The sequence below is a fragment of the Lissotriton helveticus genome, chromosome 2_2 (genome assembly GCF_964261635.1).
Source record: "Lissotriton helveticus chromosome 2_2, aLisHel1.1, whole genome shotgun sequence".
In the NCBI taxonomy this organism is placed as follows: Eukaryota; Metazoa; Chordata; class Amphibia; order Caudata; family Salamandridae; genus Lissotriton; species Lissotriton helveticus.
This window is the reverse complement of record NC_136060.1, coordinates 42804053-42829665: the sequence shown is the minus strand read 5'-3', so window position 1 is coordinate 42829665 and position 25613 is coordinate 42804053. Positions and strand designations below refer to the sequence as shown.

At 40.5% G+C, this 25613-nt stretch overlaps 1 protein-coding gene across 3 annotated transcripts in view; it reads right to left on the bottom strand.

The window, feature by feature from the left end:
- Window positions 1-11124: 11124 nt before the first annotated feature.
- Window positions 11125-25613, bottom strand: part of LOC144821266 (cytochrome P450 4V2-like) — a 301369-nt gene continuing 286880 nt past the window's right edge. For all 3 annotated transcript variants that reach the window (XM_078678090.1, XM_078678091.1, XM_078678092.1), the window contains 2 exons: window positions 24735-24914; window positions 11125-13729 (listed from right to left, as the gene is read on the bottom strand). In XM_078678090.1, coding sequence (XP_078534216.1) covers window positions 13557-13729; window positions 24735-24914 — 353 coding nt within the window. In that variant the 3' untranslated portion in view covers window positions 11125-13556. The remainder of the gene's footprint in view (window positions 13730-24734; window positions 24915-25613) is intronic.

The window sequence follows — 25613 nt, the reverse complement described above, 5'->3', positions numbered from 1 at the left end:
TTGTTTTTCTGCCTCTTCTCTGCTTGCTCCTGCCCTCTATGTTGCCTCTTTCTGCTCTTTCTGTCTATTATTTTGCTTCTTTCTGCTCGCTGCTGACCTTTATTCTGCCTCTTTCTGCTCTTTTCTGACCTTTATTCTGCCTCTTTTTGATAATTCCTCACCTTTATTTTACCTCTTTCCACTCATTTCTGACCTTCATTCTGCTTCTTTCTCACCTTTATTCTTCCTCTTGCTGCTCATTTTTTACCATTATTTTGCCTTTTTCTATTCGTTTCTGACCTCTATTCTGCATCTTTCTGCTAATTTTCTGATTATTCTGCCTCTTTCTGCTTGTTTCCCACTTGTATTTTGCCTTTCTGCTCGTTTCTGACCTTTATTCTGCCTCTTAATGCTCATTTCTGACCAGTATATTGCCTCATTCTATTAATTTCTGACCTTTATTCCGCCTCTTTCTGCTCATTTCTCAACTTTATTCTGCCTTTTGCTGCTTGTTTCTCACCTTTATTTTGCCTCATTCTGCTTGTTTCTGACATTTATCCAGCCTCTTTCATTTGCCACATTTGTTTTGCATCCTTCTGTTTTACTGACCTTTATGTTGCCTCTTACTGCTACTTTCTTACCTTATTTTGCCTCTTTCTGCTAATTTCTGACCATTATTCTATCTTTTTCTGCTTGTATGTCATCGTTATTTTGAATCTTGTGGCTTATTTCCGACCTCTATTTTGCCTCTTTCTGCTGGTTTCTGATCTTTATTTTGCTTTTCTGCCTGTTTCTGACTTTTATTCTGACATTTTTGCTAATTTCTCATCTTTATTTTGCCTCTTTCTACTAATTTCTGACCTCTATTTCTCCTCTTGTTGCTGACCTTTAGTCTACGTCTTTTTGCTAGTTTCTGACCTTTATTCTATCTCTTTCTGCTCATTTCTCACCTTTATTTTGCCTCTTTCTGCTTGTTTCAGACCTTTATTCTGCCTCTTATGGCTCATTTCTGACTTCTATTTTGACTCTTTTGGTTTGTTTCTGACCTCTATTCTGCCTCTTTCTGCTGGTTTCGGACCTTTATTCTGCCTCTTTCTACTTGTTTCTGACCTTTAGTCTGCGTCTTTCTACTAATTTCTGACTTTTATTCTGCCTCTTTCTGTTCATTTCTCATCTTTATTTTGCCCCTTTCTGCTCGTTTCTGACCCCTATTTTGCCTCTTTCTCCTTAGTGCTGAACTTTATTCTACGTCTTTTTGCTCATTTCTGACTTTATTCTGCCTCTTTCTGCTCGTTTCTCATCTTTATTTTGCCTCTGTTTGCTCATTTCAGCCCTCTATTCTGCCTCTTGCTGCTGGTTTTGGACTTTTATTCTGCCGCTTTCTACTCGTTTCTGACCTTTATTCTGCTTCTACCTGCTTGTTACTCACCTTTATTCTGCCTCTTGCTGCTTGTTTCTCACCTCCATTTTTACCTCTTTCTGCTCGTTCTTCACTTTTTTTGCCTCTTTCTGCTCATTGCGGACCTTTATTTTGCCTATTTCTGCTCATTTCTCACCTTTATTTAGCCTCTTTCTGCTCATTTCTCTCCTTTATTCTGCTCTTTTCTACTACTTTCTCACCTCGATTCTAAATTTTGCTGCTCATTTCAGACCTCTGTTATGCCTCTTTCTGCTCATTTCTGACCTTTATTCTGCTTGTTTCTCACCTTTGTTTTGCCTCTTTCTTATAGTTTCTGACCTTTATTCTACTACTTTCTGCTCGTTTCTCTCCTTTATCTTGCCTCTTTTTGCTCATTGTGGACCTTTATTCTGTCTCTTTCTACCAGTTTCTCACCTTTATCATGCTTCTTTCTGCTCGTTGCTGACCTTTACTCTGCCTCTTACTGCTTATTTCTCATCTCTATCTTGCCTCTTTCTGCTTGTTTCTGACCTTAATTCTGCCTCATTCTGATCCCTTCTATCCGTTCCCCCTGGACTGCTGGTGGATACTCAAGGCCCCTGCGGTCCCAGCCGGCTACCTGGCTTCTGCAGGAGCCGGCATTGCTGCATGCAGGAGGCTGCTGGAAATGCAGCTCTCTGTATGCAGGTCCTAGACTTTCATTTCTTTCCCTGCCCACATACATGAGATGAAACCTCCACTTCCAACAAAGCAAAAGCAAACAGCTATATCCCAGACATGGGCACCCCAAGACATAACAGGAGCCAGCCCTGGGTTGTGGTGGTCCATAGGGCCAATAATGGTTCCAGGAAGGGGGCCGCGCAGCCCCCTCCTTTCTTGTATTTGGCGCGGCACAGACATCCTCATTAATGTTAACTGTAGCCCTGGGGAGGTAGTGGTGGAGGGGTCTGCGCGGCCCTCGTGTGTTTAATTTAACAAAAGCCCCAGGGAGATGGTGGGCCACTGGGCTGGGGGGGGTCTTGTGGCCACCCTAATTAATTTTATTTAAAGCCCCGTGGAGTGGTGGTCCCCAGGGTCCTGGATGGGGGTCAGTGCAGTCCCCCACATAAGCCCCAGGTAGGTGATTGTCTCCAAGGCATACGAATGCTCATGGAGGGGGCCAGGTGTGCCCCCCTGCTTTAGTTTAATAAACTCAACATGCCCACCCAGAGGCTTAATTAAAAAGAAATACAGGAGACTGCACATCTTTGGACAACGCTGGCCATGAAAACGATTGTTTACAGTTTGCTAGTGTTTTTTTGTATCCCAGGGTACTCTGCTAATGGAGTGTTGTGGCACAAGGTCAATCCTTTCTATCTCAGATTGTTAGTGGGGATATACAATAACAATCAGATGGGAAAATTCACTATGAATTTCACCTTTAACATTACCAGAAGAACAATACACGTATCTACTTAATTCTATCCTTTTCCAGATTGTATGAAACTATGTGTAGTCCAATATTTGAGATATTGTGATGCATACACTGCACGAAATAAAATTTAACTGCATAAACAATTTTAGGTGCAAAATCACACATGTCCCTGAGGCAAAGTATGAAGCATTGTGGTATCACTAGTGGGAACAAAATCACTGAGAGTAGTGTGGAAACAATTTTAGGAGCACAAACGTTTCTCTATTGCAGTCAATGGAATTTTCACTTTATGGATCACGCACAGCAATTGAAATAACTTTCAGACTACCACACCTAGCAGACCAATAGCTAACAGTGAAACAGAAAAGCTCCTCTATGCTAATCCAAAATGTGAATTACACACCATGTTCAACACAAGCTAAAAAGGGCTGTTTCAAACAAGCCAAAATCTGCAGAGACGGTGACTCAAAGACTATGTATATTTTTGTTGCTGGTATACTGTATTTCCACACCTGAACTGAGCACAACAATAAGTGACACAGAAAGAGACAGTTTGTATAGACACAATGCAAACATAACCTTCCTGTATTTGCAATTATCAGATTGAAGCCTGCCTTAGTCGTTTAGCCTATGCTCGTTTAGAAAAAAAGATCAATGGACATTTGTTCACAAAGCGTATTGTCCTTCGTCCTTCAAGGCTGCTAAGATTTCCTGAAGAAATCATGTACTGTATACATGAACTTGTTCCTATTCTTTAGCCCTGTAAGTTTTATTTACCAGCAGCCGAGGTGAAAGGCGAGTCAGGCAGATTAATCAAAGCAGCTATTTAAAGCAATGAAAACAGAACTTTGCTTTTCTCTCTTCTGCTCTATTTGTTTTAGCTTACAATTATAAGCTGAGACAAGTTTCTTTTTTCCTTAGCTAGAGAAAAGCTAGAACCTTTCTGCATGTTTCTACACATTCCGAGGTAATGTTGTATTCATTTGACTTGTATTGAACTGTTTCTAATATCTGTTTGCAACAAAGAACTAGCAGGTTTTCGATTAGTTGAATTTTGCATTACAGGTTTTATTTGTATACATCATGTTTGCAAACATGCTTGCTCTTTCATATAAAACAGCTAAGGACCAAGGTTTGCGTGAAAAGTGATGGTGTGTCCATGTATCCATGTATTATGTGGGTAAAGTACCCCTTGGCGAGTATGATAAGGATATCACAAGTCACCTTAGCTTTCAGTAATCTTATTAAGGAACTCTGTCTTCGGCTTCATTCCTCTATATGAGTATGGAACTTCTCAGTGACTGGAAATAGCCTTATAATTTATGGCATGAGGTACTCTATCCCTTAGTTATGCATATTGTTAAATAATGCTGTAAAAATATACATGATTTCTACCATCTAGAAACAGCTACTTTGTTGCTGATAGAAACATCATTTTGACCACTACGATTTCCAAGACTGGGTTCATAAAAAAGCAGTTGTTTATTAAATAACTCTTAAGTCAGACCATCGGATTTGGAGACGTGATTCTGGAGTGAAGGTAGACGAATAGGAATTGTGACTTTACTTACTTACACTAACCCAGTTTCGAAATTTTGCACCACATTTCTGCTACTTTTTTTCACTGTACAGCATATAGGCATTGACATTGTCTATTGTTAAAATACATCCGGCTCTCAAATGCCACTAAAGAGTAAAATAAACATTATGAGAGAAAAAACAAGACACTGATGACCAAATATTTTGAAAGGTTTCATTAATAATATCACTCCGAGGACCGTATAATAAAGCATGATTTACATAAGCTAATTACAAAACGAAATATGTTGTTCAAACATACATGTTCATCAACGTTCTGTTTTAGCTTGATTAAAGAAAAATCCATGCCTCTGCATTTATGCTACTCCATAACATATTCATTTTTAAACGATTACATTTCTATTTAGCCATCAAACACCTCACAGACACAGCATTTATTTTTATCAAGTGTATAATATACATGCCTTTAAATACAAAGCTTTGGGGTTTTTGGTTGAAAAATTCTGCTCTGTCATTGGGACAGTAGGTGTCCTCAAAGAGGCAGCCAGTTGAGGACATATGCTCAGATTCAGCAAGTCAGCGTACGAGACTCGCAGAGCCCAAAACATGGCTAACTATATGAGCTATGCTCTGTTCCTTTTTACCTTTCTCAGAACCTGCATAATAAGTGGCACAGGTAGGAATCCATAAAGGAGTTCAAAGTCTCAAAAAATGTGGAATGTGTCTCCGACAGAGCTTTAAGGAGGAAAGTCCAGGCAGCAAAGAACAGACACTGAGCATTCTCTATGGTAGTGAAAAGATATATCGAGGGCATACTCGACTGAATGAATATGCCCTGTGCTACTTCTGGACGCAGGTGTATTCATGATCAGCAGTATCACTGCTGTGCTGGTCCAATATGACCTTCAAACAACCTGCCAGCTGACCATTAAAGAGATCCTGAGAGGATTCAGCAACCTCCACACCCTGAGAACCTCTCAATAAAGGCCATGGCACACCACACCACCCTGCTTTTTGCTGTACCACATGACAGTTGTGTTGTTCATCAGAGCATGGACACACCTAGTCTAATTGAAGGGAAAAAGGCTTTGAGGGCAAGGCGGAAGGTGTGTAGCACCAGAGGGTTGATATGGTGGTACTGCTGCATCAGAAACCAAAGAACTATGATCTCCGAGCCCAGACTGGATGCACCCATCACTACAGTGAGGCCAGGGTGAGGCAAAAAGTATGATCACCCGTCAGTTTGGCATCCACCACTGAAGGTCCTGCCAGTTTTATCTGAGATATGGATGTTGTCTGACAGGAAGTGATGCACCCATTGAAGGTTAAGATTCCATTGCAGAGCCCACATGTGCCAATGGGCATGAGGCACCAGAAATATGCATGAGGCCAGTGGTTATGTACAAGGCAGAAATGCCAAAACAACTTGACCTTCTGCCATGGGTGATATGAAATAAATATCAACGTTGCACAAAGCCAGTGGAGTGGAGCATCTTCATTACAACAGACTATGGTGTCTTTTGTACATACAGAGGGATTGGCAAGTACCCTCATGCTTGTGCCAGTGTTTGATACGGTGTTTGAGACATATCTTCTCTATGTAGATAGTATTTAAAAAAAAATACATAGAGGGTAACAAGGAATAAGGCATTCTATTGCCATTTTGGTGTTCTTGTGGCATTTTCAAACCACTCTGCTTTCAGCCTTGTAGTTTATGATGTCACCGGAACCCCTTGATGGCAGAATTACATCAAAGATCTATAATATACGTATGATGTTTTAGCATTTATCTTGTGGGCTATAATACTCAAAAACCATTCCGGCTCAGTTTACGGTTTATATGATGACCATGGAAAGCTTTCCATATTTCATGGGTCTCTTCAATATTTGGATTTTTATTCCATTCAATTTTGTGTGATAAAATGACCTCAACATGTAATATATATACACAAGGACATGCGCATTTTCACAAATTATGCCAACATCTGTTCAAACCTTTTAAACAGTTGTATATAACTCTACATTTAGCTTATAGAAGGGACAAAGAGCATGTCACATAAAGCATCTTTATTTATATTTCTTTTTGGGTGTGAGGTAGCAATATATTTGAGGTTCACTGTTTAGTGCTGAACATTTGATTTTCTGTGCCTATTAACATTAATATACAATGCTGTACAATCATCTGCATATTTTCATGTCGCGGTTATAGAAAATGTCCAAGGTGACTATCAGCTTTGACAGAAATAAAGATACATAAAATAGTATGTGAATGCCTTCAAAATATATGTCTTTTCACCAAAGCATGCGCTCCTCCAATAATTATATCTCATGTCTTTCTCACACTCAATTTTTCATTTAATTCTGCTGTTCAGTAGGAAAAGTGCTACCTCCAAAATTTTAGAAGGCTGCTGTAATCTTTCCCAAGGCACCTTGGAGGTCAGTAGAAGGCTCCAATTACAACCATCTTTCAAGCCAGGCATTATAAAAGCCACTGAAATGCCTAAGTCAAAACGGGACACTGTTGTTTGAAATTAATAGAGTTTTTTTTTACTTTTCAGAGAATATTATTCAACTATGGAAATGCAGTGTGGAATTTCGGCATGCCTATCCTCCCGTACTCACCCATAAAGTAAGCGGCACAGTCAGAGCCACTGAGGTTTCCCATTCAGCAAGTTCCCTCTAAAGTCTCACTGTAATAACGGGGGATCACTTAAAGATTGACCAGAGGACAGCCGGCCTGATAGTCCACCTGCTTCCTTTTCCCCATGTCTAGCATTAACCAACATAGTTAGAAATCTTTACCTGCTTGGCGGGGAACTCTAAAGATGCTGGTACATTTGCCAGTGTAGCTATTGCACTCAAGGCAAAGAACTTTGCTGAACAAGGAAGATGTTTTGTTTGCACACTTGGCAAACTTTATTTGATTTTCGTCAAAAAGCTTCCAAAGCAAGAATTTGTTGTGAACGAACAAAAAACATCTACAAACTTAGAGCACTGAAAGTTCTCGCAGTGCATGGGGTCATTTTGTTTTTCTTGTTCATGACTGCCCAGCTTTCTCATCAGAAGGACCACCTTGAATAGGGTGGATAGTCTGGCCAACAATGAGAAATAGTCGTGTGGCTTCACCCACATCTCAATGGAGAGGGAAAACTAAGTTTAACGGACTGGGTATTCAACATTTTCTGGTGAATGTCTTGCATCCACTAAACACGAAATGACTCAGTAAGTGTATTCAAAAATAGAAATAGGGCACAAAGAAAGCTTCTATGATATTGGAGAGACCACAGTAAAGGAAATAATACCCCTTAGTGACAATTGGGAATTTCTTGATGTTGGGCCACTTAGAGTACTCAGTGCAATGCATGGAATGTGAAGTGAGCAACCGCAGGCTCAACTCAACTTTTTTGCGCTTTACACAATGAGAAAGAAAGGAAGAATGGGTGAGGATTTACATTTCTGCCTGAATATGGTTTTCTTTTTTCCCCCCATTGACATGCATTGCCAGTAGTATACCTGAAAATCTAGCCCGATGCACTTTTTCATGCATACTGTGACATGTTCCAAGGGAGAGGGATAGGAAAGAGGCTCCTCTGTAAAATATGTATTTATTTTTCTCCGTGGAGAAATATCTTCCACTACACCTTTGCAAAATATGGGGTGCTATATTACCCTTTCCATGGTGGGGGAAGTGCCCACAAATGTACGTGTGTGTAGGCATTCCCAAACCTCTAAGGCAAACCACACCTACTTGCTATGTCTTGAATGGGATTTACTATGTTGATTGCTTTGCCCTTCGGGCCAGTAATCCTTCTATAAATTCATGGATGGCATAACGATGGTATTTTTAGTAGCACACTTAATTTAAACCAAAATTATCTTTATATGAGTGAGGTTTAGGCTCCGCAAAAGATGGTCGCCAAGATGTGAGGCTCTACTCCTCACTGGGAGCGGCGATTACTTTTTATCTGGTTCACGTGTCTGTAGGAAATGGAGGTCTCCTCATCTTACAGATATCAGCCTCATTGCTGGAATTTTGCCAGCACTTTAACAAGCCCGCTTTCACATGAATGAACGGATGACGCTGCTCAGAGCATCGCGGTTGCCATTTTGTTTATCTCCGTTCTGAGTGAAGCAAATGCACCTGTTTCTACTTTTCTTCAGTCAGTCCTGCATCGTGTACCTCATAATTCTGTGGAGGCTTTTCTTTTGTCACTGCCATTAATGGCCTAATTTGACTTTGGACACCACTTGCATGCTTAATTTCTTCTCACAAAATCAATAGAGTGTCATGCATTTTTGTGACTTATCTAGCCTCACTTAAAGTTTTCAATGTAACATGCTTTCCAGAAGCTGATGATTATCTACAAAGGCTGGTAATTAACTCCTTCCGCCATACTCTATCAGAGGGCACGTCTTGCAGTATTGCTGCAATCATTTTAGAAATTACTGCATTGAGCATCTTATTCTATTTTGCATATTGTTCGCAAATCTTTTTGGTGCTTGAGTCCAATGTATGCAATTAGCCAATGAATTTTATTCACATTTTACTAAGTTGCTTACTTGAGTAGCAAGGTCTGCATTTACTGTATCTAATCTCTGTGGCCTCACTCATTTCTACACCAGTAACCTTACTGACCTGTATTACTCTACATACGCTACAAAATTTTCTTTTTTGGGCAGAATTAAAAAGGTTTCCTTGGTCCAGTAAGAGTCACTATTAAAATATCAGACTCAGGTTGGTCTTTTTTGTAGAACCTTTAATGGAGGATCCAAGTTCCTCTTTTGACATGGCGCAATCTGGTAATTCTCACTCTATAACCACCACTATCATACCACTACCATTCCTTTGAAGTTACATTACATCTCTACAGCGAATGAAAGACTAAACCATGACCCCCCCTTCTCCAGATACATTCTTTAATCCTGTATCTTTAGAAACCATGCTAGAGGAAATTAGAGCCTTAACACCATCTTTAATCCTGTATCTTTAGAAACCATGCTAGAGGAAATTAGAGCCTTAAGACCATTTTTTGAAGAAACAAACTAAAGGATTGAAACTCTTGATGATAAGTTGTCATCTATGGAGTCCATGATATCATCAGTGGAGCAGAGGGTCAGTGATCTTCATGATGAAACCACTAAAATTGCCCTGTTGGAAAAAGACATCCTCTTGCTAAAAAGCATTCGGAAGACCGCAAAAACAGAAATAGACTTAATAACCTATGTATTTATGGCTTCCCAGAAGGCATTGAAGGAGAGAATCCTGTGTCCTTCTTTAACTATTTTTTGCCTAAGCTCCTTTAATTCTCTTCTTCCACATCCTTAAACATCCACCATGCACACAGACTGGGTCCTCACTTACCCTCTTCCTCAGCTCCTGTTAAATCTTGTGGTGTGATTCTTTTTTTGTTCTGGAGTTCACGGATCTCTTGTAAGGGTTAAACGCAACCAAATCTAAGAAACTGCTTATGTGGTCAGGTGCAAAGATATTTATCTCACAAGATGTCCCTTTTGTTACTGCCAACAGGAGTAAAGAGCTGCTTAGTCTTCGCCCGGCGTTACGTACCATGGGAGCTCTTTATGGCTTGCTGCACCCATGTAACTTCAAAGTTACATTCCAGAATGAGACCACTTCTTATGATGAATCAGCAAAGCTCAGACATTTTAGTCTTGCCCATACAACTGACTCTATGGACATGGCGGATCCTTCCTCACGCTGAGATCTTCATTCTTGGTTTATTGCAGCTTTAACTAAATATATTTTTTCCACAGTTTATCAGTTATTTGCTTGTTGCTCTTCTTTTTGTTCACTCTCTTTCTTCTTGATCTTTTTTGCAGGTGATCAAGAACTGTTGCATTTTTTGTTCCCATTTTCCTATATAACATCCCGATGTGGCGACTTGCCCCCTGGTTGGTCGTGCCATCTTCATATGAGCATCACCACCTCATTTATTCTTTAGTTTTTTACAAGGAGTGTTTTCAGTCATCAGTTTTTTTTACATGTTCTGTCTTCAATGGTTCTACATTTTTATTATTTCTTTCTCTTCCTTGTCCTATCTTCATTTCTTTCTTTTTCTCACCTATTCTCATTCCTTATATTTTATATCTCTACTATTGTTACGTTTGACTGATCGCCCTTATATATATATATGTATATATATATATATATATATATATATAATTGATTGTTTTTTTTTATTCAGAGTTGTTTCATAGAATGTGAAAGGATTTGTTAATCCAATAAAAAGGCAGATAATTCCATCTCATTTGGCTACCTATAATCCTGAATTAGTCCTCCTTTAGGAGTGCCTTAAACACTTTTTGGATTCTACTGGTTTTCATTGGAATCCTTCTAAAATTAAATATTTAGGTATTTGGCTCACAAATTCTATTAAAGAATCGGTCACTATAAATATGGAAGGAGGAATAAATAGAATTGCTAAATTAATCTCTTCCTGGAACCTTTTATTCCTTTCCTGGTGGGTCCATCTCATTCTCGACTCCATTAGAATGATGATTACATCTATTCTATTGTACATCTTGTCCCAGTCGTCATCCCTCGTACATTTAAAAAAAAATAGATACTCTACTTTCTTTCTTTCTTATAGAAGTCCAGACTTTCTCTTTCACATCCTAAGAAAGCTAAGATAGATGGTGCTGCAAATTTTCCAAATTTTCGGCCCTATCATAGAGATTTTTGTTTGAGACAGGCCTCGGTATGGCTCCTTGCATTGCCCTCCTCATTTACTCCTCTGTAGTTTGCGATTGAGCAAGCCGTGTTTGCACCATTCTCTCCTAGAGAAGTTCTTTATTTTTTCTCTATGAATGTTACTGCTTCTTAGCTTTTATTTAACACACTTATAACATACTGAAACCTTATGATCAAACCTAGTTAATTTCTTGCGAGTCTCCCTTATGATACAACCATTTTGTTACTATAAAAAATTGTTCTCTATATTGGAACTCTTGGAGACAAAAAGGTATAATATGGGTCCTCCATTTATTTATTGGTTCTAATGCTTGCTCCTTTCCACAATTTCAAGCAGCTTTTAAGGGAACTTGCTTATTTTGGCATGAATTCACTTTTCTTTTGGATATCATGTTGGAAATTCTCTATTTACTACCCTCCAATCCTACTCTTTCTCTAACACCCTCACCAAAAATTAGACTGCTAGCTTCTACTCCTAAAGCTTCTCTTATTTACAATTGTTTTACTTTCCCTGATTTATTTAGTGAGAAACCTAAAATAGAACTCCAATGGAAAGCAGAGTTGGGATATGCTTGGCCAGTCACTTTTTGGAATAAAATGTGGTCCAGAGTATTTAACATTTATAGATCAGCCTCAGCTTCCAAATCTTTGTTCTTTTTCTACCACAGATTATATCATACTTCACCTTCTATTGCCAAATTCTCCAACTCAAATATTAATGCCTGTTGGTCTTAAGATCACCTGAACGGGGTCCTTATGCACCTTCTTTTTCTTTGCACTCCAACTACATCATTTTGGGAGATAGTCTGGTTGTAGCTCACAAACATCTCAATTGTACAATGTACTATGTATCAGATATTGCTATTTATAGGTAGCTTATATGAGTTTACAGAGTTAAATGTATATAAAAAGAATTGTTTGATCTTAGAATAGCCTTGGTTTTTCAGCAAGTTACGCATTTTTGGAAATGTTCCTCTAATATTGCATTTAAAGCATGGTGGTATAATGTCTGTCACTATCATCGGTTAGATCTTGGTTTTGCCTCCTTTTGTAAGCCATCATTAAATAGACAATGGTATTGGTTTTCATTATGACATTTTTTAGACAGAATAGCTGTGCAAAATAATAATGCTATCCTTTCCGAAAATGTTATACCTCTGTGACCTCCTCTTCTGACTGCTTACTCTAAACTCTGTTTACTTTTCACATTAGTAATTTTTTGTCCAATTTTTATCTCATTCAAAACCTTTCTCCTTATTAATCTTTAATTGGTTATCGGTCTTTACTTACTTTTTACTTCCCTCTTACCTTTCCCTGCCTTCTGCCTCTTCCCCTTTTTTCTGATGAAATTCGTAAAATATAATCAGGTAGGTTTAGTGTCATATCCAGGATTACTCTTCTTGTTGGCTTAACCCTTTCCGTGCGCGCGTCGGCCAACGGCCATCGCAAGCACTAACTGGCTAGTCCCGTGCATTTCCGTTGGCCGACGCGGCCCCGCCCACTCATTAAGACTCCCGCACCGCGGCGGAATTCCCGCAGCGGTTAAGGAGTTAAATCATATTTTATTGGATTTCTCTTGACTTGTACAAGCCATTATTCTAAATAAAGATGATTAAACACAAAATGATATTTGTAAAAGGCCCTGTTAAGTGGCATTACTGGCACTCTATATGCCCAGATTTTATGTCCTAAATGTGGGATTCTTTATTGTCTTTTTATGAGAAAACATGCAAGGTAATCTATGATGAAGTGACTCTTTTGTTAGGGACACAATTGACAGGCTTGGGGAAGCTGGTGCTCAGAAAATATGTGAACAGCCTGGCTATGCAACACTGAGCAAAACATAAGGCATTTGCGGTAAAAAATAATTTCTGTGATCCCTACACCCCAAAACTTTATTACTACCTGCTGTATAGAGTGGATGCACCCACCTTACCTGAGAGTTAAATGTTAATGCCACTGACTAAAAAAACGTCATGAACAAGATTGCTATATCTGAACAGTTAGTTGCAATTGTACTGACTGAATAAGAAACATGGTTGTAAGATTCAATCAACCAGCCTGCAACAAGTATGAGCTAGTTAAGAGTGAAGGTAGGGAAGGCGGCAAAAGATTGAAGCTACAACACCTGCATCCCAAAAACAATTTTCAAATTGTCAAAGTTGCAGCTCAGTTCCAACACTCAAGCCAGGAAAGCATTGCCTGTGAGAGATGTGAGAAAGCCAGCACTGGTGGAGTAGTGAACTAATGCATACACTACTGCAGGGATCTGTTTTACATTCAAGACCATGGATTCAAATCCTTGGTGGGTCCTGTCACCTTTTCAAGGCCGATAAAATGCATACACTGAGTTGGTTAACAAGAAACATCTATTATTTTAGTGGCAAAATACCATTCTGGGTGAAACACGCTTTGTTATGAACTACTGAGATGTTATCATTAAGCTAGATATTATTGTGCGCAGGATAAACTAACAGAGGATACAGAAATGCTACTCCATGAAATTCCTTCATTTGCTATGATATAAAGTCTGCTCTCTTTTTCAGTTGGATCCAAATGCCCTCTTTAGGGCGAAGAATGAGTTCTCCTTGCAGGCACAGTTCCTCTGGCTTCTGGCTTGTTTGCACCCAAAACTGTCGTAGGATCGAGGATAACACTACTTTTTCTTCCATAAGGGCAAAACGCTGTCCTGGAAATAAAATAAAATGAAGATTTTTTTAGTAAAACAATTAAGAGAAGATTTACAAGAAAAGGCAATGTGGCAGTGTTTGTTGAAGGTTTTGGACCCAAAAACACATTTGCTACAGCAGATTACATTAAATACAGTTGATCTCTGACAAATATTCCGGGGAGGGGTTTTTCAGAGCAAATCAGTTTTAGAGAACTTCCATGCATTTCGTATTTAGAGGGTTTGCTGCTGCGAAAGATTTTGCATTTGATTGCTTTTATAAATCTTGTAAATCCAGACATCAGAAAAAACATATTACAGCTCATTTCGACAAATGGTGTTACAAAATATCAGAAATTAAAGCTGCTTTTCAGGCTCTACTGTATATCTAGATATTACTGCAAACTACCAAGAGTCAGATTAATAGTCTGACTAGTGGAAAAGTCTATGATGTCACATTAAGGGGGCGGGAGGTTGTCTACATTTATCTTAATCGTAGCTACATTTCCAAAAGTCATTTAATGAAGAAAAATATAAACTCCTGTAACTCTAGAAGCAAAGTGGTTCTGTTTATAAAAAAAAAGTAGCAAAAAGGTAAAAAGAGGTAGGGTTTGGAGATTAACCCTTTTATTAGAGACCATTTTATATTAATGTCGCTGTTGCAGGGATTCTGCAAAGTCACAGAACTATGCTTGGGTTTGTGGGACCTTAGTAGGCAGGGACTGAGTCATCCTACCCCCGAAGTAACCATGAGCCCGGGACTGACTAGCTATTGAGTCTCACCTGCCCTCCTACTTACTCACAGAGGAACATGTGATTAGTAACCCCAGAACACAACACTCCCAACCCTCTCAGGAATTGCAGTTGCAGGACACACCCTTTCCCTCTCACGCTAGTCCACAATAAGTTCTGACAGATACATGAGAAACTTTGAAAATGTTTATTTTAACTATAGTGCTAGTATGCAGTATACGTGCCACAACAAGTAAGAAAATGCCTAACACAAATACGGTTAGCAGAGCAAGTAGTCCGTAAATCAGAAATGTAGCTGTCATTATAGGCAACAGTGTACCCTAACCTCCCTTCTCTTCTGCAGAAGTAAAATGAGTATATATCAGAAGTTCCCTAGGTGTTAGCAGCAGACCCCGTTCCTCAGTATACACGGATGAAAGTTCTACATCTTGGGTGCTGAAACGATCTTTTTCCTAGAACTGTCCCTCTCCAAGTGTGTGTTACCTATCTGTGCATACCTATATGACAAGAAGTACGCATTCTCAAACAACAGCTGCATTTGTTTTGTTTAGTCTAGATGCTAGGGCCTGACCAGAACAGAATAACAAGGGGCATTGGTGTTCGACCTTGTCTACATGTGCAGACTAAATCCCAGGAAAGAACAGAGCGCAAAAGTAGCAGCATGATTTGTTTGAAAGTACATTGTGATACAAAGAAAAATATATCTGTAGAATACGGTGTGCAAAGCAGAGGACAGTCTGCAAAGTGATCATGCTAACATAGGGAAAACGGCAATGGACCTGCACGGTAATTGTGACATCCCCTTTGACATAATAACATGCTTTGAAAAAGACTGTTGCATATAGTTTTAGAAATGAGAAAGACTTGCACAATCACTACTATTTCTCCAAATTAAGCACTTTGGTAAAGAAAAAAATACTTTTTTATTAATCAAGGGGGGGGGAAAGGAATTGGGATCCTTCAGTTCCCTTCGTTAATATACGGGCCTGCAAGTAATAAACTCAAGAAGAGTGTGAATAAAAACTGGAAAATTCTCACTTCTGCAGATATACAGTGGCCCAAACCAAGGTTTGCACACAAAAGAACAATGAACCTAAAAGATATATTGGTTCACACCAGACCGGCCCCCAGACAACCTCTAGTCATCACACAATCACCTTGGGACACACGTCCAGTCATGGGACACTATCCTTGCGGTTCATGCTCGGTATGCCCACTAACGAAGGTGACAAAAGAAATCCAACTGTTGCCCAATCTGAGATGGAAACTTATGAATCACACCAATTGTAACACGACCAATGTAATTTACATGATCACATGCCCATGCAGAAAACTCTATATCGGCATGACATGTAGGAAAATAAAACAACGAATGTGTGAACACAAGAGCAATGTCAAATTAAATAAGATTACTACCAAGATGTCTGCACATTACCTTGAAGCAGGGCACACAACAAAAGATCTGGAATGGGTAGTCCTGGAAACACTAACAAACAAAGACCACAACGCCGAGAGAATTCTTTTTGAAAAGGAGCAACGATGGGTACACAGGTTGGGCACAGATAGTGACGGCCTGAATGATAATATCCCATGGGGTAGCGTATATAAATGAACTATTACATGTATACCGCTATATCCTCCTCAGGAATAACCAATAAATCCCTTTATGGAAATATTGCATTTCCTCTCATCCCTTCCTTTACAATTCTATATGAATAACGAACTTCTGAATGTTGGAGGAATAAGGCATGTGACAATACGACCCACAAGAAGATTATTGTTAAGGATACTGTGAGATAAAAATAAATGTGAATCTCCTTGAGTTCCAATGGGACTTTTAAAAAGAGACAGTACCTATTTTCTAAAGCCGGGTTTGTCGAAAATATTTAAGAACATAACGTCAAGTTAGCAAATGGAACCCATTCGTGAATTACAGAATCTGTAAAACCAATATCGCATCATTTGACAGACCAAGAAGCAGGCCACAACCTGTCCTTATTCCGTGAGCTGCATTTGACAATAATTCAAAATAACATCATAACAGACTGCAAGGGTGCGCCTTCATGTATCATTATTTTTCTATCTAATTAATAAAAATTTTAAGGAACCCTATTTTGATAGACACCTTTTGAAAAAAAGACTATCGGGCAAGCATGAGTCTTTCTACACTGTCACACACCTAAAAAACAGCAACCCGGCAACACCGCTGTTTCCGGGACCATCTGTGGCAGAGTCAGAACAAGTCTGATTACGGAGGAACCACAGGTAGCAGGGGATGAGACTACAACAAAACCGTAACGTATTTAAAAACGTCCTTACACCAACTAAAATGTAACCTATCCCCATAGCAGGCCTCCGCTGACCCACATGGATCCTGAGGAGGTAATAAGGTAACTACTTTAAAGGTACGTGAAACGAGTGAAAAAATCCACTAGAATGAATGCAACTGAGCAGCCTCACACAATCACCCTACCCTTAGTTGATTACTAACAATGCCCGTATCAAAGTATGAAAGCGACAAAACCGTTCGAGTAGGTACATGAAATACGCCATCGACGGTATTTGTTTTACCAATGAATGCACGTTCTGAATGAGTGGACTAGAAGGTATATGAAATGCGCCTTCTTTTGAATGTTAAACGGTCTGCAGCATCCTGTGGTTTGTTTAATGAGTAACGCTATGAACGAATAGTGGCGAAAGACATAGCCAACATACCTAAAGATTGATAATGAGGATAATCTTGACAATAGATCTCCCATAGAACTGAAACTGTTTGCTGATTTTAGTGAGAGTCGACCCTATCTGAGAACCAAGGAATAGAGTGTGAAGTAATTATTTCAGTCACATCTTGATACGAATTCGTGTTAACTGTCCTTTGTAGATTCTAAAGTATGAATAGCAAAAAAAAACGCCCTTTTAAAATTTTCTCCACAGGTAAAAGGAACAACACTAATAGTAGTTCCTATACACAGATACGCTAAGAAGTACTTAGAAGTATCTTTCCACACGTATCACACCGCTTGGTCCTGAAGAAAGCCCACCCGACCGTTTGGCGACTGAGGGCTGAAACATGTCGACCTACACCATTTCCATGAGTGATTGAGTCATAATAACTTAACTTCACCACACCGTTTTTAATGCCTCTAGAAACCAGAAAGAATAAAGAATGAATTCTGGACTATAGAGACTTTTAACATAATCTCCTCACCTACTCACGAGCACTATTCCTGATCACTACTGCCTTAACTGAAGGGTATTTCCTCCTGGTGGAGGTGCATAACCACTAAACCCAATGATTGTGCCAACACGTGTAAAACAAAGCGGAGAACCAAGATATACCGCTTAAACGTTACCCAAAAACATTACGCGTGAATGAGGGTTTTTTATTGGGACTTACAAGAAACCGATTCCGCATACCCGATTGTTATGCAGGACAAGTGATCCTTCTCTATTTGATAAGATTAAAGAAAAAAAGACTACAGCTGTATACAGCCTTGCAGCAAGAGCTGAAATGAAAAGATAGCCATATTATGAAGCCCTTATTCAGTTCCCCAGACACAGAAATTCCAGCTTGATTCACAGCTGGGTATATACTACCTTTCCTTTTAAATGAATGCAAAATCCACCTTATAGTGTCAAAGAGGAAATTCTGCATAGTTTTGAAGATACCCAATACAATCTGAGCCAGTGGTATTTTTATTTTGAATGCCTTTAATAACTGACTAAAATATTCAAGTGTAAATGTGAAATTAAGAAAAAGTTACTGTGGAAATCTCATTCTTGCCAAAATTGCCTGTACCATGCTGGCAGGTGATATATCTCAACACAGTAGGTGGTCCATGGGGGTGGAGGCAAAGGCCGCTGTCAACGGGTGGTCTGGTAAGCTACCTGCCAGTGTCAAAATGATAGAGTTTATCTTCCATTTAAGGATTGCAACTCAAATCATCGCTGTGTGTTACAAGGATGCCTGTCAAAAGAAACAAGAGACTGAAATACCCAAGTAGAGAAGCAGCTTGGTCATTGAGAGCACCATGGAGGAGTAAATGAGAACATATCTCAATGCATACCCCCTATAAAAAATCAATCACAATAAGCATACACTCTTTTCAGTCTATGGTGGCATAAAATAAATTAATGTCTAACAGACAAAGAGATACCCCAAAGTATGGGTAAATCAATGGAACTAGTGGTATTTCTGTCAACATGTAGTACATTATGGCTCACACCACAACAGTTTTTACCAAATAAAACAAAAGGTCTCGTAAAAGACCTGCACCTCCATAAAGTAAGGTATGGTATGGTTGGAGCATTAAGGCGCCACAAATAAGTGGCATTAGAAACAAAAAAGGGCCGAAAAAACGCTGTCTTATTAGTGGATGGAGCGCAAAATTATATTTTGCCTTTACACAAAGCATTCTTGCACCATCCTTAGCAAGTCACTTTAATAACAATATTTGGCAAAACGTATAGGTGCCAGCCAGTCACACCTACAAAAAAATCTTTAGCAAAAACCAAAAATGTTTATTGCCATAGTGTTTCCTGGCAGTGAAGGGAACTACTTTGTGGATGGATGTGCTTCTTGTGAAAGGGAAGCATGTCATAACTCTTACTGTAGTCCGTTAATGGCTGAAGTGGGATGACATCTTGCCCATTGATGCATGCTGGAGTGGTTGGACGAAAAATGTAAATGACAAAATCATAGACTAATGGATGAGGTCTGGCTGAACACTCCTGTAAGTAACTATTTTGTACATTCGTTTAGCAAAATCAAACGTGCTAGCCTCAGAAGGGAGGGAGGGAAATAAGGCAAAAACAAAATGGAAGAAAGGCAAAATAGAAAAAGTAAGGTAAATAAGGACAGAAGAAGGCAAGAATGAAGAGAAAGTAAAAGAGGAAATAAGAATGACAGAAAAAAGGAAGGAAATAAAAAAAGGAAGGTAAAAAAGAAAGAAGGAATAATGAAATAAATAGGAAAGAAAGAAGCAAAGTTAAGGAAAGAAGGCAAAAAAAGAAAAGAAGGCAAAAAAGAAAGAAAGCTAAAAAGAAAGAAGGCAAAAAGGAAGAAGACGAGAAAGAAACAAGGTAAGATTGAAGGAAAAAGAAAGAATGAAAGAAAAAGCAAAAAATCAAAAAAGGCAAAAGAGAGAAGAAGGGGAAACAAGGAAGAAGATAAGAACAAAATAAAGAAAGAAAGTAAAGCAAAGAAAGAAGATGGAAGGAAACAATAATAGAAGTTTCACAGCACAAAATACTGGATATTAAAACCCAAATTACACCCAACCTATGTTAATATAAAAGTGCTACAGGCGTGATGCAAACTAAGCACAATAAAGTTTGGTTTTCTTGCTGGGCAAAATTTATTAAGAACTATTGGTAATACTGAGTCCAAGAATACAATATAGTAGGCTGTGAAACAGCAGCAGTCAGAAAAACAAAGGTCATTCCAAAAAAAAATCCCAACAAAATTAGCAGGATACAAACTGATAAAGCTGGAATTTGCCCTCTACTCACTTCAAAGGCATCCTGCTTTGATATCAGCAACACTAAAAAAATGACTAGTAAAAACAAAAACAAAGGTACTGACAGTTACCTTGTGTGTGGATGTCTATCTTGTGAAAGAGCAAAATGCAGTCACTCAAGGGTAAATTAACCAGTAACTTAAGTAGGCACGCCCACTGTCTATGCTGAATGCTCTAGTGCGAAGAAGTAAAATGTGAATGACAATCATAGACTAGTGCATAAAGAGAGGTGGCTAAAAGCCCATTAAGTAAGTATATTATACATATTATTTTAGTAAAATCAAAAGGTCTTGGCTAACCCCAGACCTAAAAAGACTGGGATGACAAATGTGTGTATTATTGTGATGCAAGAAGGTGAGAGAGTAGTTTGGTTATGCAAATATAGAAGCAACAACTATTTAACTTCAAGTTGACACTGAGCTGTCCCACTCCCCCCATGTAAGTGCAGCATACTTCAGTCTCCCTGTGAGATCTGTTGTACTCAGAGAAAGGAGGGGCACTGGGTTAGACACCGAACAGTATCAGATACAACAGTAATCACAACACCAATAAAGAAAATATGAAATAAGATGTTATGTTAACCTAAGACATGACAAATGTCGGCACCTATTGTTTTCACTGTAGGGAGGATGTAAGCAATTTTTATAATTTTGCCCCCATGGCAAAAGCAGCAAAATTCGAAACAACCTTTCTTCTTCTCTCAAGCACTTTATACTTGCAACACTCTCGTCTGCTCCTGTCACATTATTGGCTGAATGCAGCGAAGACAAAATGGACAATAAGATGGACAACAAAGTGTGCAGTGATAGATGGGGAGATCTTGGCTATCCATAAATGACCTAGGAATGGGCATTACAATATATATTATTTCAGAAGGGTAACTGTGAACAACGGGGATGTTTTTCACCAAGAGGTTCAGTGTGACATCAAATAGGCACAAGAGGAAAGCACATATCCAATTTATGCCGTTTATGGGTCCCATGCCCATCCTATAGAAACATACGATTAGAATATCTGTGAATAGACAATGACCATCGTAAAGTCACAGTAGTGGATATTGGTCGGTTAATAAATTCAGAGACAAGCAGCTTGAAGTGAAGCCTCTCTGTTCAATTTCACTCCAAAGAAAGAGATGTGGTATTCAACAAGGCAGAAAATATTATATACAACGCTTAAACTATAAAGTGTTCTTGTACTTTTACATAACTGCCAAAATGTTCTTCGGGGATGTTCTGGGATGAGTCCACTTCTATAATATGCAACACGATTAAATATTATTTTACTGTTTTATTGAAAATCTCCTTTCTGCTTTTACATGGCTTGTTGAACTTCCACAATCAATGACTGCAATTTTCATAAGATGGGCCATACGTTGCCATTTTTGCTGCCCTACATGTCGTTGCTACTACACATTAAAATACAAAAAGATGCAACAGCATGATATAAAAATCGAGCAATGCAAAAGCACTGTACAGGCTGCAGTGTAATTCAAACACAGGAAAACAGGATTCCCTCTTCCCTGTGTTTTAGAGAGGACTTTTTGAGGCAAGTTGGAATTTTTTAGTTACCCAAAGATCTGGCACAGCAATGTGGTACACTAACTATATGGTTAAACTACGTTTGTGAATATCCCAGCTAGTGTTTCATAGTGTGTCCACGGTGGGCACCTTAGGTGTCTGCTCCTTGGCCCAGTGTCAAGGGATCTAGGGCTGTGTAGTCTTCTAAGGATCATTCTTGTAGGCATGGAGTGAATGGACCATGCAATGTTAGTGGGTAGCAAACAACATATAAGACGTCACTTTAAAGATGTGCCAGCTCATGGCCAGCCATGCGAGTCCTAGTAACAGCAAAATAGTTGACTTCACTGAGCGGATTTTAGCTCATGAAAATAAATTCTGATTTAGTCCAAAGAACACTACAAAAACCCCAGTAGCGCTAGCCTCGCTCGTAACTTGAGAATAACTTCAGTGGCACAACATAAACCATATTTGATGTTGCAAATACATGTGTTGTTGCAACAATGTTGCACTGATAATGTCTCTGTGAATAATGCTTTGGGGTCGATTTATCATGCCTGGTCCCACATGTGTAGCAAGGGCAAAATGACAGAATATGCACAAAATTAAGCTTAGGTAGGACTCGCCATGCAAAGTATAGGGAGGAACATTCCTGGCTGGCATCAGAACACTAGATAACGCCTGATGAAAAATGTGATGTACCACTAATAATCCGAAATGGTGCAACAAGCACTTTAAAGTTGGAATTTCAATATAACATTTCACCAGAGAGTTTTGACCAGAAAGGCACATGGAGTTAGAAGACAAATTGGACACCACTGAAAACAACTCATACCCGGTTCATTCATTTAGTGTGGAAAGCTGAGGCATCATGTCTAAGAGGGAGTATAAGCATAAGAGAAGGGCAGACTTCATCAACCTAATATCAGCTCCAATCACATCTTCAACAAAAGGCAGAGGACTGAGAGAACTGAGCGACTAAAAACAGCTGTATAATACTTGTAATGAAGCAGAAGTGCAAAACTGAGTTCATGCTGATGGGCACTTAAAACAGTGGTTCCTGAAAAACCGAAAGTTTTTAAATGAAAGGGTGGGACAGTGGTGACTCAAGACAGAGCCAGATGGCAAAACCTGGATAAATATGGGAAATACATATCGCTGCAAGGACAGAGTCAGGTCAGCTGTTTAATTAAGTAAGATCGCCTTAGTAGTATTGTTACATTTCCTTTATTGAGTTAGTTAATAATGCACAGGCTGCCAAACAGTTAAGAGACTTACCATAACGAAGTAGTTTATACATTAAATGTAGGCTCTTTTGTGGGAAAAACAATATATTTTAAACAGAGTATAGTTCTAAATGTAATGAAATGTTTCGACATCAATACATTAAGACTTGGGTTGATCTAGACCATGGGTACTCACAAGCTTTCTCTCGGGGGCCAAATTTGCAGTGTGTTTTTTGTCTGAGGGCCGCACCGGTGGGGGCGGGGTCAGTGGGGGAGGGGGCGGGCTAGGTCAACAAAAAAAACTATGACCATGAGGTTGATCACAGGTCCCTGCAGCGGATGCCTTCATCCACTGAGCCACCAGACCCGGGATACACACATCTCTCTCCCTCCCTCGCTCGCTCTCCTTCCCTCCCTCTCTCCCTCCCTCTCTCCCTCCCTCTCTCGCTCCCTCCCTTGCTTCCTCTCCCGCTCCCTCTCTCCCTCTCTCGCTCTCTCTCCTTCTCTCTCTCTCCCTCTCACTCTCTCTCTCCCCCTCCCTCACTCCCTCGCTCCCTCTCTCCATCTCTCCCTCTGTCTGTCTCTCTCTGTCTTCTTCCCTCTGTCTGTCTCTCTCTCACTCCCTCACTCACTCACTCCCTCTCTCTCATTCACTCCCCCCTCTCTCACTCCCTCCCTTGCTCCCTCTCCCGCTCCCTCTCCCTCTCTTGCTCCCTCTCTCCCTCTCTCCCTCCCTCTCCCACTCCCTCTCCCGCTCCCTCTCCCTCTCTCCCCCTCCCTCCCTCGCTCCCTCGCTCCCTCTCTCTCTCCCTCGCTCCCTCTCTCCCTTTCTCTGTCTCTCTGTCTCCTTCCCTCTGTCTGTCTCTCTCTGTCTCCTTCCCTCTGTCTGTCTCTCTCTCACTCCCTCACTCACTCACTCCCTCTCTCACTCACTCCCCCCTCTCTCACTCCCTCCCTTGCTCCCTCTCCCTCTCTCCTCCCTCTCTCCCTCCCTCTCTCCCTCCCTCTCTCCCTCCCTCTCTCCCTCCCTCTCTCCCTCCCTCTCCCGCTCCCCCTCCCGCTCCCCCTCCCTCGCTCCCCCTCCCTCGCTCCCTCTCTCCCTCGCTCCCTCGCTCCCTCTCTGTCTCCTTCCCTCTGTCTGTCTCTCTCTCACTCCCTCCCTCCCTCACTCACTCCCTCTCTCACTCACCCTCTCTCACTCCCCCCTCCCTCACGCCCCCCTCTCTCACTCTCCCCCTCTCACTCCCGTCTCCCTCCCTCTCTGACTCCCCGTCTCCCTCTCTTCCTCGCTCTCCCCCTCCCTCACTCCCTCGCTCTCCCCCTCTCTCACTCCCTCTCTCCCTCCCTCCCTCTCTCTACCTCCCTCCCTCTCTCTACCTCCCTCTGTCACGTCACCCTTCCTGCGTGTCAACACAGCCGGGACTGGGACAGCTTCCAGGTGCACACACACACACAGCCACACCCAAGCACTTCACAGGTCGTTAAAGGCCATTTGCATGCTAATGAGGCTTTGTTGTATTTCACCTCATCTTAGGCCCCTGCAGCTCCACTCTGGCTATGCCAGAATCGCCCGGCACCACAGAGTAGCAGAGACTCTCAGAGTCGCGCTGCAGCAGACACTCTTAAAAAAAAAAATAATAATAATAATACATGAATACAATGTTTGCAAGGTCCGCGGGCCGCCGAGGAAGGCTTGCCGGGCCGCCCTCGGCCCGCGGGCCGTACTATGAGTACCCATGATCTAGACATTGCCCTAATGGCTTGCGTACTCTACTTAATGTATTTTCCTTTAATCTGAATACTGCTTCCTCATATTGTGCTAGCACTATTCCTTCCCACACCAGACGTTTATCTTCTTAAAGTTTAACTAGTTTGATCGGAAATGACGAAACATTCACAGTAAACACATTATGACATGCTCCTCCAAGTTTGGCTCTTGGTCTAAAAATAGCATTTCCTGTTACACTGAACACTAAATCAGGTCCAAAGTGCCTTAATAAAATGTACTTACCAATGCAGTTTCTGAGCCCCGCAGAGAATGGTACGTATGCATAAGGGTTTCGCCCACTCGTATTCTCAGAAAAGAAACGTTCCGGTTGAAATGCTTCTGGGTCTGGGAAATATTTCGGATCCCTATGCAGTGCGTAGGGCACAATTAACACGTTGACACCTTTCGGCACTTCAAATCCACCTGTAATAAAATAACCAAAATGTCACTGGAAGCCATTATAAAATGCTCAACAATACAGTAAACCGGCCTTTAAAGTCAGAATAATACTGAATGACATTCTAAAGGGTTCATTACCAGTGCCCCCCAGAGCCTCCCCCGCCCCTCAAAGCATCCTGGTACCTCGCTGATCCACCAGAGTAATCCTGGAAATTACTGCACGTAGATGAGGAGTCCACGTGATAGTGATTGGGCCCCCCACAGTGCCCCCAGACTCCCCTAGTAATCCAGTATTTCCACAAGGAGTTTCACTTGGAGGCGGCTACTGCTGCTGGAGCCCATATGTCAAATTAACCAGACCAGCAGAGTTCTAGCAGGACTCGTAATTCTGATGGTGAGGGTAAGTCTCATTAGCTTCTGCAATTGGAAATCATTGCCTTGCGTATCAGCATATGCTGTTTTTATTGCCAAGTGTTTATTACACGCTACAGGGAAGAGGGAGAATAAGAATCTGCATGAAATAGAAAACACTTCTGCAAAATTCCAAATAAGTTTTCTCATGGATGGAACAAAGGAGGCCCCGCAACCGAGTGAGGGAAGGTGTACTTAGGGCCAGTGGTGGCTGGTGACATTTGAAAGTGGTGAGACGTGAAAGTTTGATTAGAATTACGCGAGCAAGCTCAATGGACAAACGTGGGATCCAGGCTGGGTCCTCCTCTAGAG